This window comes from Seriola dumerili, unplaced genomic scaffold (assembly GCF_002260705.1).
Source record: "Seriola dumerili isolate Sdu_G_001 unplaced genomic scaffold, Sdu_1.0 BDQW01000149.1, whole genome shotgun sequence".
NCBI lineage: Eukaryota > Metazoa > Chordata > Actinopteri > Carangiformes > Carangidae > Seriola > Seriola dumerili.
The window spans coordinates 122,020-144,571 of NW_019174404.1; the positions used below are offsets into that span (position 1 = coordinate 122,020).

The 22,552-nt window shown below is 45.2% G+C and overlaps 1 protein-coding gene across 4 annotated transcripts; it reads right to left on the reverse strand.

Annotated features, from left to right (window-relative positions):
• Window positions 1-7,844: 7,844 nt before the first annotated feature.
• exd2 (exonuclease 3'-5' domain containing 2) lies at window positions 7,845-20,686 on the reverse strand. Of its 4 annotated transcripts, none has more exons than XM_022751025.1 (9): window positions 20,458-20,686; window positions 19,908-20,359; window positions 19,036-19,292; window positions 18,699-18,825; window positions 18,296-18,606; window positions 18,075-18,181; window positions 17,475-17,610; window positions 16,982-17,350; window positions 7,845-8,005 (listed from the first exon to the last, which is right to left on the reverse strand). In XM_022751025.1, exons 2-9 carry the CDS (start codon window positions 20,316-20,318, stop codon window positions 8,002-8,004), a joined length of 1,722 nt encoding a protein of 573 aa, XP_022606746.1. In that variant the 5' UTR covers window positions 20,319-20,359; window positions 20,458-20,686; the 3' UTR covers window positions 7,845-8,001. The 4 variants fall into 4 exon arrangements, with proteins under 4 accessions (XP_022606746.1, XP_022606744.1, XP_022606745.1 ...); XM_022751023.1 differs by lacking the exon at window positions 7,845-8,005 and adding an exon at window positions 14,723-16,165 and having other exon boundaries at window positions 19,923-20,359; XM_022751024.1 differs by lacking the exon at window positions 7,845-8,005 and adding an exon at window positions 14,723-15,782.
• Between the last annotated feature and the right edge of the window lie 1,866 nt (window positions 20,687-22,552).

The following is a 22,552-nucleotide window of genomic DNA, read 5'->3' on the forward strand; positions in this document are numbered from 1 at the left end:
GTGGATTAGATTTAGGTTTGGTTCAAACCAACAATATGAGAATGTTGCTTTAAGATCTGGGAACCTTTATTAACTGGTATTCTTTTAAAACTATTCTATGACTGTTGATTAATTTAAATTATTAGTTATTATGTTGTAATTACTATTATTAGTTATAATTGTTATTGTTATTACACTGTATCACTCAAAAAACAGGAAGCTGCGAGAGTCACGAGTTTATGAGACTCTTATTTTTGAGATATTTCTTAGAGGGTGAGGAACAACCTTCGTGACGCTGTCGATGCCGTCCATGATAACTGACTTACCTAGAGATGAACTGATAATGAAAACAATCATAACAACAATAAAAACCTGTGTAATGAGTTGCTGATTAATCACGTTGCTCACATGCATCCGTCCTCCTCTTCCTCCTCAGTTGACATGGAGGATGAAGATGGGACTTGTCTACTTGATGTTTTGTGGTGAGTGTGTGTCTGACTCTCGCTGGGTCACAGCAGGAACACACATAACAAAGTCTTGTTGTTGCACCAAATATTCACCAGGATTTAACTGTGATTTAATCTCCTCGCTCTCTCCGTCCTCGCAGTGATCCCCAAGCCCTGAACGACTTCCTTCATGGGACCAATGAGGTAACAAGAGTCGACTTAAATAGAGAGAGGCTCAAATAAAAAAATCAATAGTGCAAATGATAAATTTGAGATGGGAATATTTCTTGGCTCACGATCTTGTGAGATGCGTGGAGGAGGGCTGACAGTGGGAAAGAGAGGCATAATTTAATAGTGCATGCATGTAGAAGGACTGAACGAGCCCAACCCAAAATCGACTGATTTTCTCCCACCAGCTGCAGACTGAAGACCTGCTCATTAACTCCTCCTCTGGGGAGCCCTCCCTCTTCGCAGATGCCCCGGTGAGTGTCTGGATCCGCAGCCAGCAGCCTCACCACAACCAGCATTTTCCCCAGGAGAAAGATTTTTTTTTCTCTCTCCTTCTGTGCCTGAAACTGCTTCCTGTTAACTCCTGCTAATCACACGATTCTCCCCTTCTTTTCACTCTGCTTCCTTCTCTGTCCGTCTCCCGCTGCTTCTTCCTCCAGAGCCCCGTCTCTCTGCTGGGAGACGGCAGGGATTCCCCAGACACGCCTCCGCCCGGGTGCGTGGATCTGTCCTTCCTGGAGGAGGCCCTCCTGTCATCGCCGGAGGGTGAAGAAGACCCACAGGTGGTGCAGGGTGGGCCACATGTGGAGGGTGGATGTGAGGCGAAGAAGGGAGAAGTGCAGGAAGTGGAGGAGGCGGAGGTGGCGTGTGATATCCTCCAGCAGAGCCTGCAGGAGGCGGAGATCACTGAGCAGACCATGGCTCTGGAGGCAGGTCTGGCCCAACCCGGGGACAGTCTGTCCCTGTATTCACCTGCTCCTCTCCTCTCTCCCGCCATACCATTCGTACCCAAGTCTGTGACCTTGCCCGTCACCCCGGCGTTGCCCAGAGACACCCAGGCAGCGGTGGAGCCTCCCCAGCCCTCCCTCCTGGCTGTTGGACCCGGCTGTCCTTCGCTAAAACCTGCTGCCCCGCCTCAGCTGATGGGGCTCCTGCCTGGAAATGTGTTCCCTGCTGCGTCTCCAGAGACCTCCTTCTCTCTGAGTCCTGCCCAGGGCTCCAGCATGATCATCCACAAGGCTGTTCCCAGTGTGACCAGTCGTCCTCTTATCACTCCAACCCTGAGAACGACAGCAGCAGCCCCGGGAATCGTCCTGCAGAGGGCCCCCCTCCCCATCCAGCCCAAGCTCCCCATCAGCATTCAGCCCAGACTGGTTCAAATTAGCCCCAAACCTTCTGGGCAGAAACCCACTGCAGGTCTCACATTTGTTCCCGGGACTGCCTCTCCAAATATTTTACTGTCCCAACCTCCGGGCCAAAAGCCCTCAGCTCCAGCGCCGCAGCCCCCCCAGCAGCTCCCCAAACCAGTCAGCCTGCAGCTAGTCAACCAGGGCGGCTCCTTTGTGCTCCAGCCTCAGGGACTCTTCCAAGGCCAAAACCAGTTCCTTCTTCCAGGCCAGTCCCCTGTTACAATCTCTCAAGCTGCCAGTGCAGCTCGACCACTGCTGACTCCCGGTCACCAGGGCCCGTCGGTCCACAGCGTGGCCCCCTCCACCGGGCAGCTCGTAGACGGCTCTCAGATCCTGACTGTGCCCCAAAGACAGCTGAACTTCAGCCCCGTCTTCACCACCCCCACAGGGCAGCTAGCGCTCCGCCAGGCCACTGTGCTTTCAGGACCTTTGCATCTCCAGTCAGCACCCCCCACTGTCTTCCAGATGCCGGCACAGCTGGCTGGAACCTACACTCCAGGAGGGCAGGGGCAGCGTGCCACCCTGGTCCACAGTCCTGCTCTTGGAAACCACATTACCTTGATCAACAGTTCTGGGGTGCTCCCCCCGGATCTCACTTCCATCTCGATCGTGAACGGCCCCTCGGTGGTTCAGGGGCTGCCTTTTGCCGCCCAGGCCCCGGCTCCTCAGGCAGGAGTGCCAGAAGGACAGCTGAGCCTCCAGCAGGCGTCTGTGGTGCTGCTGCCAGAGAGAGCTGTTCAAGAAGAGAGGAGCGGTGCAGAGGAGACGTTCCACCAGCTGCCACAGGTGAGCTGCCTCCTCCGCAGGTCAGGAGCTGTGGACGAGGTCAGAGGGAATCTTTCTGTGAGGGCAGGTTCACTTCTGTCTTTTTATTTGGTAGATTTCCTGGAACTTTAACTGAGAAACTGTGAAGATTGATTTCTATTTCTATTTATTTGTCTTTTTTCTAACTAATGTAGTGAATGAAATACGTGACAAATCAACATACTTCATCAGATTTATGCTCACATGCTGTAAATCCACTGCTGATCAGTGATGACTCACAACACCCAGAGATGTTAAAGGTCTGTCTCCCTCCGTAAAAACTGCTGCCAAATCTCCATCATCTCATTACGTCGCCTGCAGGCACCGTGTTGGTTTCAGATTCAGATGGAGTTACAGTATCAAGCTTTAAATTAAAGGACTGTACTGGTGGTTTTACACAGATAAACACTTTGCCAAAAATATTGCTGTGTTTTATTTTACTTATTTTTATTTCTCTATATCTCATAAACTTGTTTGAGTTCTGCAATGAAATCCATATTTAACTGTAACTTCCACACAAAGCTTCATTGCTCTTGCGATGTTAAAACCGGCACATTGCACTTGTGGTTACACACTCACCCTGAGATGTTAAAGCAGGTGTTTTGATGAAGGCGTGTGATGGGAAACACCTGAGTTTACGCCACCTGATTGAGCTGCGGCCTGACTCTGAACACACTCGACTGTCTCGGCCTGCAGAGCAGCACAGAACATTATCTCTGACGTGTGTGATTCAGTGTTGAGACACACTTTAAAATGTAAATGAGTCATCAGATCTTTTATCTCTTTGTTACACTTTGTCTTTAATGAAAACATTCAGAATGCTGGTTATATAACCTCTCAGAAAAAATATAAAACAAAATAGTTTTATTATCATTTATATAAAAACGTCTGACATTTTATTTGGTCAAATTATCAAATACTTGGTTGCACTTTTCTAAACCTGGCAGTTGTGATGTTGTTTAAGTGACAAACCCAGCTCTCTGCCTCCTGATACACGGTCACCTCACTCTGGTTTCTCCCTCTGCAGCCCTATGGACATGTGCTCCAGCACGTCTCGGTGCAGCCGCCCTCCGCAGGGCTGCAGGCCTCCTCCCCTCCTGTAGTCACAGTCCTGCAGCCTCCTCCTGAACCACCTCTGGCCCCCGATCCGGCTGTGGAGATGCCCAAACTTCTGATGCCCCCGGCAGACATGACCCAAGTAGTGGAAGAGGTGGCCCACTCCATGAGTCAGAACCAGGCCTTTATGCAACATCTGCAACAGGTTCATGTTGATGTTTTACAGAGACAGTTCAGATCATGTGTTTGTGTGACTGTCCCTCAGGTTTACAGTGTGTCAACAGATGTTATCAATATACGATAATATATGATGATAATTCACTGTGACTGTTTAATGACAGTCAGGGGAATTATAATTTGTTGATATGATCCTTATTCTGGCTTCACTATAGGTTTAGCTGCACAGATATGCAGCTCGCTAACTCGACAGAATGACACTCCTTAGTGAGCTAGAATTATAGTTCATTATATATATTATAAAAAGGGATTCATTGCTTTGTGGGATTGTGTAGTGTTCAAGTTTTAATTTTATCGTCACCAGGAGGAAAAAATCCTCTCGCAGCCAGGGGAAATTTAAAGACAGAACAACTGGAGAATCTGGATTAATCTGGATTTGGAAGCTGGAACCATTGATCCAGTTTGATTGAGACTTGAGGGACGACTGGCTGATCTATCTAACTGCATGTGTTCATTTTCTCCTCTTTTCTATCACAGCAAGCACTTAGCTCTCCCATCGCATCTGAGCTGCTGGTTGGAGCGCTGCCAGTGGTGCCCATGGAGTCTCTCGCCTCCCCCGCGGCCAACGAGAGAGAGACCCAACCTCAGACCCACGCAGTCCCCGGTCAGGACGCTCGCACCGTGATGTCCAACCAGTGTGTCGAAGCCTCTCCGCTTCACTCAGACCCCGAGGACACGCCGCTGCTCTGCTCCTCCCCTCCCATTCAGGACGCCAGGAGAACAGCTCCGCCTACTTTCTCCCCTCCAGCTGGACCTCAGATTACTCTCCCTGGACCTGAGGGTTCAGTCCCCCAAACCGCAGCTCCACAGCCTCTCGTCGAGCCCCAAGTCCAGTACCAGGCCCCTCATCAGCTCCAGGTCTCACAGGCCTTGTTTGCCCAGAACCAGGTGCAGATCCAGTCATCTGTTTCCCAGCCTCTGCCCCAGGTCCAGGTCCAGGTCCAGGCCCAGGCCCAGGCCCAGGTCCAGGTCCAGGCCCAGCCGTCTGTTTCCCAGCCTCTGCCCCAGGTCCAGGTCCAGGCCCAGGTCCAGGCCCAGGCCCAGGCCCAGGCCCAGGCCCAGGTCCAGGCCCAGCCGTCTGTTTCCCAGCCTCAGCCCTCGACCCACACTTCAGTCCACAGCAGCCCCTCCTCTCTGCTTGTCAGCGTCTCGGTGCCTCAGCAGCAGCCTGATCCCACGGCTGCTGGTCTCTCCAAAGGAGGAGACGACTCCGCTGTCCAACAGCACACACAAAACAGTGAGTTTCACCTGCTGCATTTTCTCCATTTTTAAGTATTTTCTTTAATTACCCAAGTGTTTAACATCAACATCACAGTTTTCAGAACAATCTCATCTCTCGCTATGATGAACCCCCCTTTGTCCTAGAGCGCTGTGTAAACACGTCATTTGCCCAGTTTTAATAAATCCAAGTTACAGTGCGAGTCAAACTACCATCACTTTCTATACACTCATCATTGCTGTTCCCCAATCACCAATCACCATCATCGTCATCATCATCATCATCATCATCATCATCATCATCATGATCATCATCATCATCACCTTGACCACGTCTGTCGTCACTGTGTCCTTTCTCAGAGCCAACAGCTGCCTTGGCCGTGGAGAGTAAAGCGTTTACTCTCGATGTCCATCCACCCTCTCCAGCAGCCCAGGGTGTCCAGGTTCACGGGCCCCCACCTCCCAGGGAGTGTGCCCCCCTCCAGACGAACCAGCAGACAGGCACCAAGGTGGGAGATCATTCAGTTCAGGTGCAGGTCATTTCAGAAACACAGTATTTTTTTATAAGAACATACATTTTAGAAATTGAAAAGACTTTTTAACCATTTAGTTTTTGATTATTTCTAATTCTTAAAAGAAAATGTTAAATAAATATATTCATTTATATTGTATTATCATTAAGGCTGCAGCTACAGATTATTTTCATTATTAATTAATCTGTCAATAAATAGTTTGGTGCATGAAGTTTCTCTCGTCAACCCAATAACTGATGAACTGACTAATCGTTCTGATCTGATTATTTTATAGAACTTGTTTGTTTCCTTTTACTCTGAGAATCATGAGATGAGTCACAATAATTTCTTCTCAGCTGATTTGGCTCCAGTCTCGAAACAGCTTTGAAATGATGATTTGTTAAATTTATTATTAATGACTTCAAAATGCGCTCCCTGTCTCCGTCCTTTGATCTCATCCAAAATGTTGTGTGTCTGCCAGCTGGCCGGTCCTCTGGAGCAGAGAGAGGAGACGCTCACACCAGCAATGCGCAGGCACAGGTAACAGCACCCACTCTGATCCTGTTCTGTGCTGATGGAAGTCAGCACCAGACAAACAACTTCACTCAGAGTTAGAAAGGAATACGACCTCTCAGACTCACAGAGTGAGAAAGTTGGAACATCCTCTCAAATGTGCTTTTGGAGACACGTCTGACTTTGTCCTGCAGTCAGGGTCCAGTGGTGGAAAGGGACTCGGTTCTGTACTTTCTGTAAAAAAAACAAAAGAAAACAAAGATTGTACTTGTCATGTTCCTGGATATGATGCGCTGCAGAGGAGCTTTCTTACCTCAGTTAATTCATTAATTGAACAGCAGTTGGTTGGTTTCACAGACATGGATTAAGCCTGATCCTTCACTAATGTTTTTTAATCTCAGTCCTTTAGGACTCATTTTACTACGATTACTACGTCTATAACAACTGCTGCTACTTCTACTGTCTCTGCTACTGTCTCTGCTACTGTCTGCTACTGTCTCTGTTGCTACTCTGCTTCTGTCTCTGCTACTGTCTCTGCTACTGTCTCTGCTACTCTCTCTGCTTCTGTCTCTGCTACTATGTCTGCTATTGTCTCTGTTGCTACTCTGCTTCTGTCTCTGCTACTGTCTCTGCTTCTGTCTCTGCTACTGTCTGCTACTATGTCTGCTATTGTCTCTGTTGCTACTCTGCTTCTGTCTCTGCTACTGTCTCTACTACTGTCTCTGCAACTGTCTCTGCTTCTGTCTCTACTACTGTCTCTGCAACTGTCTCTGCTTCTGTCTCTGCTGTCTCTGCAACTGTCTCTGCTACTGTCTCTGTTGCTGTCTCTACTACTGTCTGCTACTATGTCTGCTATTGTCTCTGTTGCTACTCTGCTTCTGTCTCTGCTACTGTCTCTACTACTGTCTCTGCAACTGTCTCTGCTTCTGTCTCTACTACTGTCTCTGCAACTGTCTCTGCTTCTGTCTCTGCTGTCTCTGCAACTGTCTCTGCTACTGTCTCTGTTGCTACTCTGCTACTGTCTCTGCTGCTGTCTCTGCTTCTGTCTCTGCTTCTGTCTCTGCTGCTGCTACTCTGGCTAACACCACCAGTACTGTGACAACAACTAGTCTTTTCCTGCCTCCAGTACTTTTCTGCTACCAAGGACAAAGTAGGCAACTGCCCCAAACGCCCCAAGTGCATCAATTTGACAAAAGTACAGTGTCATCTGGGTCCTGGATTATTATGTAATCTAGTGGTCCTGTCTTAAAGAAGGGCCTTGTGTCAAAATCTAATTCTAATCTAATTTTTTAAGATTATGTATGTCGTGTTTCATCCACAAATGAACTGATACTCACAAAACCTGAGACCATGCAGTATCCCAGTGTGCCGGCTGGTTTCTGCGTCTCTGTGACAAATGTAATGTGAAATGTAATAATAATAACAACAACAACAACAATAATAATAATATGATAAACTTTATTTATACAGCACTTTTCCAAACAAGGACGTAGTAACATGATAGTACTGTAACTTCTACTGTTACCACTCACTGCTGCTGCTGCTGCTTTTCCTTCTACTTTCGTACTACCCCACTGATAACTACTAATTAATAACTGTTGCATTACATCAGTGAACAATCAGTGAATCATGTTGTTTCCTCACTGCGCCTGTTGTGAAGAGCGGCTCAGGCTAACGCGGCGTTCTCTCTGTGTTCCTCAGGTTCCAGCAGCAGCTTTGTTTGGACCACGGAGCGGTCCAGCGCCCGTTCACCGGCCCGGCCTTTTCCACACTGAGGGACGCTGTGAGACGCCTGCTGCCGTACCACACCTGCGCTGGTCACCTGCCAACTCAGAATGACTTCAGTTTAGGTCGGTGAGCTCTGGTGGATGAAAATGAACCATCTGCTGTAGATTCAAAACGATGTGACAGCAGCTGGTGACTTAAATCCTCAGTTGACAAAAACAGATGCCAAATGACAAACATAAGTTCAGGCCATGATACAAAAGATTTAGTTTTTAATTCAGAACTGGTGCCAGTGTCCCTCTCTAATATATGATGGACTGGGTTACATTACACTTTACTGTAACATTTTGCACAGATTTTTTTCCACCTTTCCAAAGATGAAATTCTGTGGGTGTATCATCAAATTTAAAGGTCAAAACAAAAATGAAAACCAGCCTCTAAAACCTGTCAGATGTACAGCGTTACAGACATTATACAAAGGTTACATCCATAAGCTTTTCAGTCCCACATTATGGTGCAATAGTATCATTAATGTGATGATGTTTCTCTTTCCACAGTGGACCAGGAGTTTGACACTGTGTCTGGTTTCCTGCTGAAACGCACCAAGGACATGGTCAACAAATACAGGCAGCTACTGGTTAGAGAAGCTCAGGTGAGACACACTTCACCGCTGTCTGTCTCCTCACCTGTGTTTATGAGCTCTGTGTCTCCAGCAACGCTCCCAAATCTAAACTAAGTCTGGATATTAATTAACTTTCCGTTCAGACATTATCACCAGATAACTGCAGCAAACAAGCTCCTCATGAGGCCAGGCAGCTCTTTGTTTACAGGCCCTCCTTCACAAGTAAATGTGCAGCGAGGACCTAGATTCAACGCAGCCGTCTGCTCAGTGCTGCTCGGAGCAGTCGGGTGAAGCTGTTGTGTTTGATGGGATGTGATGTGATGTGGTTTCCTGCAGCAGGAGAGTCCGTCGGCGGAGATGGTGATGCTGGAGCGTCTCTTCCTTCAGGCCGAGCGATACGCTTTAGTGGAGGACAGACGGAGAGCCCGCAGAGACCCAGGTCAGTGTCCCGGCAGGAGATAATAACCATCATCACCACCGACTTTATTACATGGAGCCTCTCTGCGTGCGTGTGTGTGTCTGTGTGTGTGTGTGTGTTTTGCCAAGAAAGACGCTGTTTGAAATCCCAGGACTGAGACAGAAAACCTGGACGGGGTAAATGAGGAAAGTGAATTAGTGACACATTTCCTCTTTTTTTTTTTTTTTTTTCTTACAAACTAATTTAGCGGCGCCTCAGAGCGCGACACTTAACCTCCATATTTGCTTCAGAGCAGCTCCCAGGTGTGAATGTGTAATTAAGCTGTGTAAATGTGGAGCAGGGGCGTGCTGAGAAAGACTCAGCGTGGTGACGGAAAAATTACATGTGAGAGGTTAAGAGCAAATTAAAGCGGGGTTGTTATGTTAATTAAAAAGTTAAGGGGGGGGGTTCTTGAAGACTGTTAAATGTCTCAGACCTCGCTGCTGTTTGACCCCGAGACTTATGAATGAATAATCGTCCAGAAATATTACAGACTGTCTCGAGTGATATTTGATGCTCTCCAAAACAAAACCCCTACATTTCTTAACGATGTTTCACTTACAGAGACACATGAATAAACTTTACTGCAAATGAGTTTCTCTTCCATAATCTCTGGACAGATGTCACATATTCACACTAATGTAGTTCATAAAAATAATGGATTATTGTTGGAAAAACAGCAGGATGTAACAACGAGAGTTTAAAAAGAACGAGACTATGTTTAGAAATGTGTAAATAAAAGTGAAGCTTCATCCACAGCAGGAAGTAATAAAACATCACATCTAAACCTTTTCCTTCCCAGTACTCCCCTTTAATTTACCTGCATCAAATTTTAAACACATTTCCCTCTGATTAAAGAAAATCTCTGTCTGGTTCATTCATGAGGAGGTAGAAGGATGTTCCAGTGAAAACCTTAAATGAAGATTTATTTATGCAGCACTGTTCAGAACAAAGGTTACAAAGTCTTTCACAATAAAAGCATTTTTATATCAAACAGGTAAGATAGTAACAAATAAGATCAACAACAACAGTGGTTGATGATCTAATAACGAGAAGTAAAATATTTCAAAGTTCAGGGGCTCGATCTCAGACCGCATCACGTCTGATGGACAAGTACAGCTGAGGGTCAAGAGAGGTGAAGAGATTTACATGTTCAATGACGAAAAGGTAGAAAATAAACTGAAGGAAACGTCAGCACCAGCATCACAGAAAGGCAGTGAGGTCTGGAGATAATCCAGAGTCCCAGATGAGGTGAAATCACACCCCCTTCTCTTTCCTCCAGAGTCATTCATGATGGCCTTGGCTACATCAGCGTCTTCCCCTCATGGTTCCCACTCCTCCGGCCCCTCCCACCTCTGCTCCTCCGGCAGCCCCTCCTCTCCACCAGCGTGGACCAGACTGTCCGACCGGCCCCCGGGACTGAAGACGTACCGCTCCAGCTCCCGCGGGGCTCTCAGGCTCACCATCAAGCAGGAGTCCGGCTCCCGTAAGGTGGTCCACAACTCGGCCTGTGACCCCGGACTCAAGAGGGACCACACGGGGCAGCTGACCAACGGCGGTGGAGCCGTGAACGAACGCCACTCTCAGGCACCCAACGGAGCACCCCAGCGCCCTCAGCACGAGGAGGAGATCTCCAACGGAGCTCTGCCTGGTAACACCGCAGAGGAAGTCCCACACACAGCACCCAATTCCAAAATAAAAGCCCCAAATCCTCTTTCTATGCCAGAGCCACAGGCCGCTTGCTTCGAGTTGCCTCCCAGAGATGTCAGTGCCCCAAAACTGAAATGTTACAGGGTGGATGCGTCGCCTCAGACGGAGCAGCGGTTCAGCCCGCCGCCTCCACCCCTCCAAGAGGACAACATGCTCAGTGAACATCTACAGAGTGCCATCGACAGCATCCTGGAGCTCCAGCGCCTGCAGGGCCCCTCTGCAGCCCCGACCAGGGCCACGTCAGGCCCCTCGCTGGACCAGGCTGTCACCAGCATCCTGGAGGGACACCTGTGAGGTAATCTGCCCCCACAGACGTCCCCCACTGACACACAAACATCTGTCTGAGGGGGGAGGGGGGGGAGGGGGCGGGGGGTAACACAGAGGAAGGTGCACTTGACTTCTCATCTGTTCCCAGAACTACAAGAGATTTTGTTTCTGGGCTTCAGATTTTACTTTTAAGGAACTGATTGTTTGAAGGACGAGGGAAAAAATGAAGAGGCACTATAAAGAGATGCATACCAGACAACAGCACTATCTATAGTCTGATAGATGTTAGATACTTCATTTTGATGTACGTTTGTGGAAAAAAAAATCTATTTGAATAGGAGCTATATTGTTTCAGTGGTAGTTAAGTCATTCAGAGGTTTACGACACTGGTGTAACCTTCATCAGCATATAGTATATAAGTAATAGTGAGGATAACGAAAACGTGGAGTAGACTGAGATTATTCAATAGTTTTTTATAAGATTTCTTTCAAAAAAAAACGTGAAGTTTTTTTTCTTTGCATAGTGCCAAGCTTCCAGGGTATTTATTTTGATAATCTGTGCCAATTGTGTTTTCAGATGAGTTGCATTGAGAAAGGCAGCGAGTGTTGTGACGAGTGTGATGAGTGTGTGTGTGTGTGTGTGTGTGTGTGTGTGTGTGTGTGTGTGTGTTCAATTGGAAATAATTTGTGTGAATCTAAAGAGAGAGAGAGAGTGAAAAACATTGCATCCTGCGGCGTTGGTACATGAAAACCCCGCCGGCTCCATCATCTCGGCTTAACGAATGAAACTCCAAAGAATTTGTGACTTGCTACATCCTGATTACACCAGCAGACGTCCATGTTGTGTTTCTTCTCCCACAAACTGGAGTGTGTCTTTGTTAAAGCAGAACGAACCCGAGGAGGCGCAGAAAAAAAAAAACATTAGGAAGTTGTGCTTTTTTTAAATTTTTTTATTTGGACCCTTGTTGTCGTTTACGGAGCGGGATTAGGCCACATGGGAACTTTCTTTTTAGAATCCTGACTTTAATCTCAGAATAATGAGAAAATAAGTCAAAATTCTGAGATTAAAGTTGTTATTGTGATAAAAAATTGTAATTCTGAGATTAAAGTCAAAATTCTGAGAAAAGTCGTAATTCTGAGACTAAAGAAACGAACAAACATTTCCACATGTGGCCCTGATCCTCTTCCGTAGCAGCTCATGCTGGAGTCTGACTGTGAAATAGTTTTGTCTGTTTTCAGAGACACGAATGCTCTCCCATACTGTGTGTGTGTTAACATGCAAGCAATAATGAGTTAGGGTTGTTAGGAGCAGTGGTGGTGCAGTGAAGGAGGAGGGGGGAGATCTTTGCCTGTTGAGCTTATCTTCGTCATTGGATAAAAACCCGAGTTTGTTTTTCAGGAATGGAAGAAGCTTATTTTGTCATCGCAGCCCCTGTAGTTTAGAAATCGTGTTTCCAACATGTTTCAAGGGCTTGAGGGTCACTTTCCGTCACATACCGGCTTCAATGACCGAGAAAAAACGTCCAGTTCACGAGAGAAAAACACCAAAACTGCAGGTTGTTTCTCCACGACAGACACTGTACAGAACTCGAGCCTCTCTGCATCATCAAAGAGCCTTTGACCAAAAAAAAAAAAAAAACTAGAGGAATCATCCGCTACACATTCTCACTTCTCGTCATTAAATTATCAGTCTGTAGCCCGCTGAACTAAGCCGAAGATTTATTTTTCACGCAGCCATTTTGGAGCAATATTTAATTTTTGCAACGTCTTATGTTAATGTGACAATCTTATTGGTCTGAGTGAAAATGTGAATTCTGTTCATATGAAGTTCATAAGAGAGAGTTGAGCTCACACTCTCCCTCATGAAACATGTGCAAAATATTCTTTGTGGATGGATTTTACCTTGAAGGTCGAAATGTAAAATCTGCAAAATCTTTGTAATATAAATTGAAAAATGTGCTTCAAAGTTTTAGTTTTTGGAGAAACTGTTAGGGGTCACATTGGAGATGTTGAGAACATGCCTTTGACTCAGTGTACCTTTAAGGAAATGGAATCTGCAAAGAAAAAGATAATTAATGTGAAGTTTAAAATACTGTAACATCTGGTGTTCTGAAATGTGAAAGTAACCTGTCCCTTCAAAAAAGAAAAAAAAGAAAAAAACACTGAAGAGATTTTGGGGGCTAAATCAAACAGGACTTCTCATGTCTTAAATTGCATCATCATTTTCTTTTAAATGTGAAATTGTCTTTTGTTGGAATGAACAAAAGGAGTTATAATATGCAGTAATTTAGTGTTGAAACGCTCTGCTGTAGTCCGGGTAGACACACACTAGAGGATTCTTCAAGGAATAGTTTGGTATTTTGTTGAAATACAGTTTCGCTTTTCGAGCTGCGTTAGAGCAGAAGATCGATATCACTCACGTCTGTGTGGTAAACATGAGGCTACAGTTGTCTTAGCGTAGCATCAGGATTGCACCTTCTTCCTGTAGAAATGGTTTCAATGCCGCCCGACTAGAGAAACAGCAAATTTTCATGCAACAGAATTGGATGGAAACTAGTTTAAATTTGCATTTTTGAGCCGAAAAAAACGTTTTGATGGTTGTCTGACAACCACACAGTTTTACAGTTTCAAATTAGTTAAACAAAGGAAACATAAAATGTTCGTTATTGAGCTTTGGATGTGCTGGAAGGTGGATTTAGTTAGCTGTGTCCAGTCTTTATGCTAAGCTAACTAGCTGCTGGCGAGTGGTCTCGATCTTCTCATCTAACTCTCAGTGAGAAAGCAAATAAGCAAATTTCCCAATTTGTTTATTCCTTTAACAGAAATTTGTTCCAAGAAAAAAAAAAAAGAAGAAAAAAAACGAGAATTGAAGAAGTGATTAAATCTTCAGGTGTGTTTCCGCCCTCAGAGGTTTCGCTGTAATGCAGTAAAGATGTCAGAGTGTCTTTCACAACACAGGATTGCACTCCTCGTCACCGCTTAACTTCTTAAAAAGGGGAATTCCACCAAAATTGACTCGTTTTTATTTTTAATTTTTTTTTTTTAAGAAGCACTTCCAAACATTTGCCAAAATCTCTGCTCTTTAATTCAAAGGACACTGGAAATAAAATAAAAATAAATTCTCAAGTCAACTGTGGTGGAATCCCCTTCAGTGAAGCAGCCTCATGTGCCATTGTTATTGTTGCATCATGTCCTCGGTGTCAAACACTGACCATTAGAGATATCCTTAGTTTCATCAGCATTTTAGGACAAAGGGATAACATCTGCATGTTGAGCCATTTTATTTATTTGTAAATGTGTTTTAATTTTTCTGACTGAACTGTGAAACCAGGGGAGCTCATAACTCTTACACTAATTCAACTTCAGATACAAAACATTTGACTGACAGATTGTTCTGATGCCAAAATCAAGAGGCCTTAATTCAGCAAAACTAGATTGTAAAAAAAAAAATGTCATTCCTGACAAAAAAAAAAAAAAATCCAACTAAAGACTCCTTTGACCTGAAAGTCATGAGTGATTCATATATGAAATGTTAAGAAAACCGCTTTTGTACTCATTTTTACAGACTATTTATTAAACTGTGATTTTGTAAGAAATAAAAAAAAAAAAGAAAAAAAAGAAAAACAAACGCTGAAAAAGTGTCGAGTCTTTTGTAAAAGATGAATTCACCAGCAGCACGAGTCACAGAGGATTAATACAAACATGACTTTTATTTATTTTTTAACATTCACTATTTAGGAAAAACAAACAGCTTCAGGGCTTACATCCAGGAAAATATGAATAAAGACAAAATCAGCTGTTTATTCAATTTACAGTTTCATGTATTGTAAATAAATTCATATTATGCTCAAGAGATAAATCTGCCTTGCAAAGGGGGGCGGGCGTGGTTTAAAGGTCATTTTCAGCATCACGCCAGAGTTGGCACCTTTTCTTCACTGCAGTTTGGATTCTGGAAAAACGACGTCATGGGTGAAAACGGCTGTAAACTGAAAGGAGGTCACGTCCCGACGCTGTGACACGTCTCCAGTCTGGTTTGGGGATTAGGAGGCACATTAAAACATGAGCCATGGAGATGTCCCAACCGCCGGGAGAATCAGCAGCAGGACGTGAGCATCACAAGTTTAAATGATCAACTAAACGGGCCAAACTCCGCTGGCGTCCGTCTCCTCCCTGCAAACAACACGCTCGGGCTGAAAAAGGCACCTTGAGGCCAAACTCATCTTTTCAAAAGCAAAAATGGCCAAAGATGAAATTTGATTTCAAGTTGCTTCTGGGAAATTCATCCTTCATCTATTGACTTAAAACAGACAACAGACTGAAATAAAAAGCAGGGCGGAGCGCCGGATGATTTAAGGTCATATTAAAATGACCCGCTCTCTACAAAGCAAATCATTTATTCTCATACTGATGGAGGTAATAAGCTGCTGACCTGCAGGGGGGAGTGTGTGTGGGGGGGTAATTAAATTTAAAGGGGACAGTAAGAGCAGGCAGCAGCTTTGTCTAAAAATCTCTTCTTAAATTTCATTATCTTAACCTTTTCCATAAATAATTATATATTTGTCATAATAAAAAAAGTGTCCATTTGCAGTGACATAACGTCCACCATGGCGTTGCAGTTAGTGTTTTTAGATTCAGTGCTGGCTTTCCTCTCCACAGGGAGAGTTTCTGTTACGTTCACTCAGGTCCACGTGGAAACCTAGCAGCATCTCGCTGGTAAACGTTGTCCAGCGTCCATCACAGGTCGAGTGTGCTCAGGGAACTTGACAGCCGCCACATGCTGGTAACATTTTGGTCCTGGCGGGAAGATTAGTGCATTTACCTGCTCACTCAAAAAAAGAAAAGAAAAAAGAAAAGATATTTGGCTTGAAAACTCGACAAAGTGGCTGCAGAAGTTTCAAACTCATCCGGCACTTTGATCAGCAGAAGAGAAAAAACAAGAAGGAGTTTCCCGTCCTGGTGCGTAGCTGCTTCGTGGACGTCGACGGTCAGTTGAGTTTGATGGGCAGGTCCTCTCCGTACTTGCGGAGGAACTTGCTGTGGTTGTGGTCGACGGACCAGAGAGGCGGGAGGTGGCGAGGATGCATGGCGGTGAGGAAGTGCTGCCTCCAGCGGCGCTCCAGGTCCATCAGGCCCAGCAGGCCCTGCTCAGCGTGAGCTCGCACCACCTTCAGGCCGTGAGGCACGTACGCCTCGTTGAAGATCCTTCAGAGGAGAGAGGGGCGGGAAACTGACACAGCTCTACAGACTGCATGCAATGCAGCAGGTGAACATGACTGTGATGATTCCAGCTTAACTGACAAACCGACTCATCATCATCATCATCATCATCATCACAAGCATTAGCTCATTATTGATAAGTATCGGCCTGAGGACTAGACAATCACATGTTCATATTCTTTCTGAATAGAGACAGTACCAGTGTCACGACTACAGTGAGAATTATGGGATGTTTGTAGCCGTACTGTTGCTAAGCTATCAAGTGTTTTGAAGTCTGTTTATAACGAGTGGAGTCTCTGAAGGCTTCTGTGTTTTGCTGACACAGCAGAAGTAAATTCATTACAGCTGTCACAGATCAGACTGGAAAATATGAACCGAAAAAGAAAATGACGGACTCTTCACTAGAGTCTGACAGCAGAGTGTGACTGATGAACAAGATACAGAAACGTGTGTTTCAGTCGTTGTTATTGTCCACGAGACAAAAGGCTCACTGACGAGAGGAATCTTTGCCAACAGGAGAAGTGTAAAAGTGTTTCCTGTTCTCAAAAGGTTGTTACAGGTGGCGGTTGTTCAATCATTTAAGTTTCTAAATTAGATTCTGCTCTGATCAGTAACAAGAATAAAACAGCTGATATTAGTAACATCATTTTTACTGTTGAAGTTAAGCCTGTTCTGGTGCATATTAACCAACACTGATGTAAACTGATGTGCTCTGTTGTCATGAACCAAAGCTAATAAAATAGCCATGATATACGTTTATGTGTGGTGCGATCACTCAACTGTCACTGAGCTCAAACTCACCTCGTCTCCAAACCGGCCGCCTGCTGCAGCGCCTCGTCCGTCAGCTCCTGCCTCTCGTTCATGTTCAGGAAACTCTTGATCAAAACCTGCAGCTCCTCTCGCCGCTGCTCCGGGAGCCCGTCCCCGGCGGTGAGCAGAGCCCGAGCCGCCGAACGCACCCGCCGTCGGTCCGAGTCCTCCAGCAGACGGACCCCCTCCTCGCAGCCCTGAGGGGCGGCGAACTCTTCGGCCAGCTGCTGCTTCAGGAAGCTGTCGTGCACGTTGGAGGCGGCGTGGCAGCTGGTGCAGAGCAGCAGGATGTCGTGGGAGTTGTGGTCCTTCATCTCTGTGGGGAAATGTCGTCTGTACTCATGTGGCACGATGTTTTTCCTGTGATCAGAGAAACGTATTAATCACATCTGCAAAGTCATAAAGTGTCTCTCCAACGTGATGAAACTAAGAGGAGCAACGTTACTGTTTCTTTACAACTTCAAACAAACGAAGCGGGTCAAACCTGATGTAGGAATCTGCTTTGCCGCAGACCACACACAGGTTCTCCTTGGCAGTGAGGTAGTAGTCCTGCTGGGAGTCAGGACGTCCCGATGGCTCGAACAGCAACCTCACAACAAACGGCTCTTCACTCTGAAGCACTGAGTCACAAACACAAACTCAATTTAAAAAACAGGCCGCTCTCTGAATCTCTCTTTCCTGTAACAGGCGGAGAGATGAAGCTCAAGCAGAGAAATCATAAATCAACTCTCTCACTTCCTCAGAATAAACTTACAGCTGCAACATGCAACTTTTTAAATCACAAATATCTGAAAATGAGAATCATCATCCCCCCATCATATCGCATCTCCCCTCTTCATCCCACCATGAGTCAAAGTAACGTGTTGGAAAACTTCAGGTGAACAAAGAGCAACAAATCTGCAGGAAAGGTCTTTTGAAAACAGACTGTCTTCACCGCCTGCGTACAGCTGCTGGTTCAGGTGTAAACTGCACCAGCTGAATGTTTAAGGACGAAGCTGTAAACTAAAAAGTTGCATGTTGCAGCCTCAAAGTTGAAAAGCAGAATGAGAAACATTCGTATTAATGGTCACACGTTGTGGTGTACCTCCTATTCCTTTATCTAGGTACCATTTGGCTTTCTTCTTGTCGCAGGTACACAGCGGCTGGCCGTCAGGAGCGTGGAGGAAGCAGTTATCATAGAGAGGAGACTTCCTGTAACAGAGTGAAGTCTGCAGTTTGTTAAACCAAACTTTGGATTTGAATCAGTTAGAATGTAAACTGCTTCTTGGATTTTGTTGGTGTGTACTGCGCCCCCCCCCCCCTCACCTGGCAGAATATCCCACACCCAGTGGTTTCCTCTTGTTATTCTTTCGTGGGTCTGGGACTTGCTGATCTCCAGACTCTGGGCTTTCATAAGTGGGTGGTTTCCGTGTCCTCCGCCTCCTCTCTCCATCAGCGGCCCTGTCGTCTCCGTCTCCTCGGCCCCTGAAGGGCACGTCCACCAGGCCCTGGCAGCGGGCGGCCAACTCAGAGTAGGAGCTCCCGCTGGAAGAGGCGGGTCCGGCGTCAGAGCGGAGGCCGAGGAGATGGAGGAAGAGAGCGATGGAAACTTGGGCGTCTCTGGCAGCATAAGTCATCTGGAGCGAGCAGACAACAAGAATTTAGAGAAAAAACACTCCTGGGAAAAAAAAAAATAAGTGGAGAATGATGTAATACAATGAATCACTACCTGCTCCAGCGTCAGTTGATCTGCCTCCCAGTCACTGCAGCGCAGCTCCAGAGATTTATCTAGAGATACATTCAACAGATCTGCCGCCAGGGACTTCAGGCTGAGGCCATTATTCACTGTAGCTTGCCTGACAACGGAAAAAGAATCAAAAACAATCATTTTGACTTTATGTAAACAACTTCTCACAGTGAGATTAACAACAAACAAGAGCCAAAAGTTACGTTTCCTACAAACCAGTGGCGTGCGGTGACTTTTACAGACAGGCCAGCAGAGGCAGATGTGAGGAGACATCTGCACTGACAGCACGCCACTGCTACAAACATCAAGCCGACTGTACCTTTGTCTTAAGGCAAGGTAGCGCAGGTCGACGGTGCACGTCAGGGACAGACCGTAGTCGCGCGTCAGACGCTTGCCATCTTCATAGCAACCGACGCCGACTTTCAGGACGTGGGGGTCTCGGAGGACTTCTATTAAGCTGAGTGGGAACGCCTGCTGACCGCTGCGGAACGGCAGCAGCCTCACCAGGACACACAGACCCGAGTACGAGGCCATCTGTAACAGGGAGACCGCCGAGACTTGGCCCTTCACCGAGACCTGCAGCGGGAAACAGCAGCCAGGTCAGACAGCAGGGTGAGCCACTTGAAATGTTAAAGAAGGATGTTTAAAAGGAAAATTCCACCCTTCTGATTATTGTACCGATTGTAAAAATGGATGTTAAACACATTTTCTGTTGTTTGCTTTTAGTTCCAGGTGGAGTGATTTACTTCTGGGTGGTCTATCTCAATGGAAGCACTGATATAACTCCCCGTTTCCCTTGATTTCCTTTTCCTAAATGATAATTAAATGTTGGTTTAAAACTTAAAAAGTAAAAAGTGATGATTTTTCAGTGTTGAGCTGAACTTATTCTCAAGAGAGCTGCAACAACTTTTCATCATCAGTTAATCTGTTGATTTCTTTCTTGATCATTTCATTCTGTTGTCTAGAAAATGTCAGAGACTAGGGGGAAAAAAAAAAGATAGGTCATAACAAATTCCTGAAGCCCAAGGTGCAACTAAATCATTGTCATTATTGATCAATGTGCTGATTATTTCCTCAGTTAATCATTATCCATGGAATGTAAAAACAAACAAACACAGGGTACAACGCTGAATCATTCTGGGTGGATTTTTCCTCTTCGTATTCTGAAAACATGCAAAAGGTATTTCTTACGCCTTTGGTCTTTACCCATTCACAGTCAAGCCCCAGCACAGGGAAGACTGACAGCTCCTTTTGCATCAGTGGCCACAGCTGCTGCCATTCCTCCTCAGAGCTCACCATGACTGGTTTCACACCCAGCAGCTGTTCAGAAGAAGGTATCTGTACAGGAGGGGGCAGTTGTGCGGTCTGACACTCCACGGCCTTGAATTCCTTCTCTACAAGGTTTTGCGGTTGGATGTATTGATACTCCGCAGCCGTGAACTCCTTTTCCACAGGATGCGGAGCCTCCACGGGATCAGCCACCTTCTGGATGGAAGGCAGCCTCTTCCTTCGTGTTCGGTAAACTCGCCATACGAGCAGCCCTCCTAAGGTCGCCCCTAGTACTGTTGTTATGACAGCAGTTAAAGGCCCTCGATGAGACATGCTGACTTGTAGTGATTCTCAACAGGCAGAAAAGTGCAAACCTAGAGTCAAAAGACAGAAGCGTATCCTGTTTTCAGTGGCCAGATCTGCATGTCACAAAGTGTTTGGTTTGTTAATAAGAAGGTGAGTGATGCGTTACCTTTCCTGTCAGTGGGATCCCATGTAAACCTGGCTCTGTTTCTGTGATCTGGACAGGCACTGCATCGCTCTGGAACAACAAAGTGAACACCACGAGTCCTCCTCTGATGAACAGTAGCAACATTAAACCTCTAGCTACGGTTGATATTATCCAACTGCTTCATTTGTTAGGATTTGTTGATCTATGGTTGAATGACAGCACTGTTGTCGACGCACATTTGTCAATATCTGTTCTGGTCAATATAATACTATTTACCTGTGTTATTCATCTTGTAATTTCATTAGATTTCATTTCAGGACCATGTACTGATTAAATAGTTTGTCTCTCTCTTCATGTGGGGGCAGTAGAGCTGCAATGATTAGTTGATTGTAAAAAAACAAATAAAAAAAAAAAACAACTATTGTGATAATTAATTAGTGTTTTTTCAAGCAAAAATGCCAAAAAATAAAAATAAATAAAAACGAAAATGCTGTGTTCTTCCTATCAAGTTTTAAGATTTTCTGTTTTACATCACAGTAAACTGAATCTGTTCGGTGTTGGACAAAACCAGACATCTGATGTTTGTTTTGTTTTTTCAAGAAAATAATTTCACAGTAGTCACATTAATCATAATGAAAGCAATAGTTAGTTGCAGCCATAGGGGGCAGTATTTGATGTTACATGGTCATATTTATCTTTATTTTTATGTCTTGAACGTATAATGTTATCAACAGTAGATTTACGAAGAATCACGTAAAAGTGCAAAACTACAAAATGGAAAGCTTGTGCTTTTGTTGTGGGTCAGATAGTTTAGCTGGAAGCCTAGATTGCACTGAACTACATAAAAAACAACCAAATATGGATGTGTGTGGAGGGTTGTGATTTGTACAGCGGTATGCCAGTGTGTATAAAACAAACTGAATGTGTACACAAGTCTGTTAGTATGAAAAAGGGAGAGTGCATGTGTTAAAGAATCTGGAGGATATACGCACTCAAAAAACTGACTTTAAAATTCAAATGTTAATTTCTTATGAGTGAAAACGTACATAGCTTCAACACTTAAGATAAATAAGATAACTCTTCATTCCACCTCAATCTCAATTGCTACAACTCCTAGGGTTTTCTGTGCCCATATGATATTGTTAATAATAATAATAATCATAATAATATGCTCTAATAATAACAATAGGCTCTGCAGACCCGTAAACCAGAGTTTCTGAAATCACAACAGCTCCCAAGATACACTATACCATAAAGTATGATTTAAAAGACTTGCATATGCAGTATAACGCTAACTGAGTTTCCTAACTGGGTCACAGAATTTGCTGTTACACCGGTCACAGGTCAAGTTAGCTACCAGCTAGCTCGTTAACATGTCTCACCAACGCTGACGTGACAACGACAGCAGCTGAGTTATAACGTCAAACCAGTTCAATGCACAAGTTCAACACAACACTGACAACACTGTTATATGACCAAGTTGTGGGGGCAACGAGCTAAGACACAAAACCGTTAAAGTTGAGCTACCACTTAGCAACTAGCAGTTAGTACAACTTCTTCTAGCATTGACCGGTTCCAGGGTCAAAAATTAAACCGGGTTACCTCCCCCCTTCTCAGGGTAATGTGTTGTAAAGGTGAGACTGTCTAACGGTATTTGCTGCCATGTTTCCCTTCAGCTTTTCTCGATAAGGCAAACTTAAACCAACGTTAGCCTGGTTAGCCGCTGTAGCTAGCCGGGTAACTTGCTAACTCGTCAACTCTTCGGCTCGTGCCGCCCGGCGACCTTGGGCTGAACTAAACAAATAGGCGTATAACGGCAGAGGAGTGTTGTTGTGATAATAGGTGCATTTTTTTGGACCTTACCTTTACGTTATCAACCAACACGACGCCAGTGTCGTACACATGTACACTTGTTTCTCTTCGCTGAACTGACCCATGTCTTCTCCGCTGTATTTATAAGGACGCTGCCGCACCGGGGCGCTGCTCTGCGGCCAGCGCCGCCTGGTGGCCGGACGGACCAACATCACAACAGACCAATGCAGCTGATGTTTATAGAGCCACTGGGAAAGTTACAGCTTTGTTTTTATCATCTCATTTTATCTGAAAATAATTGAGT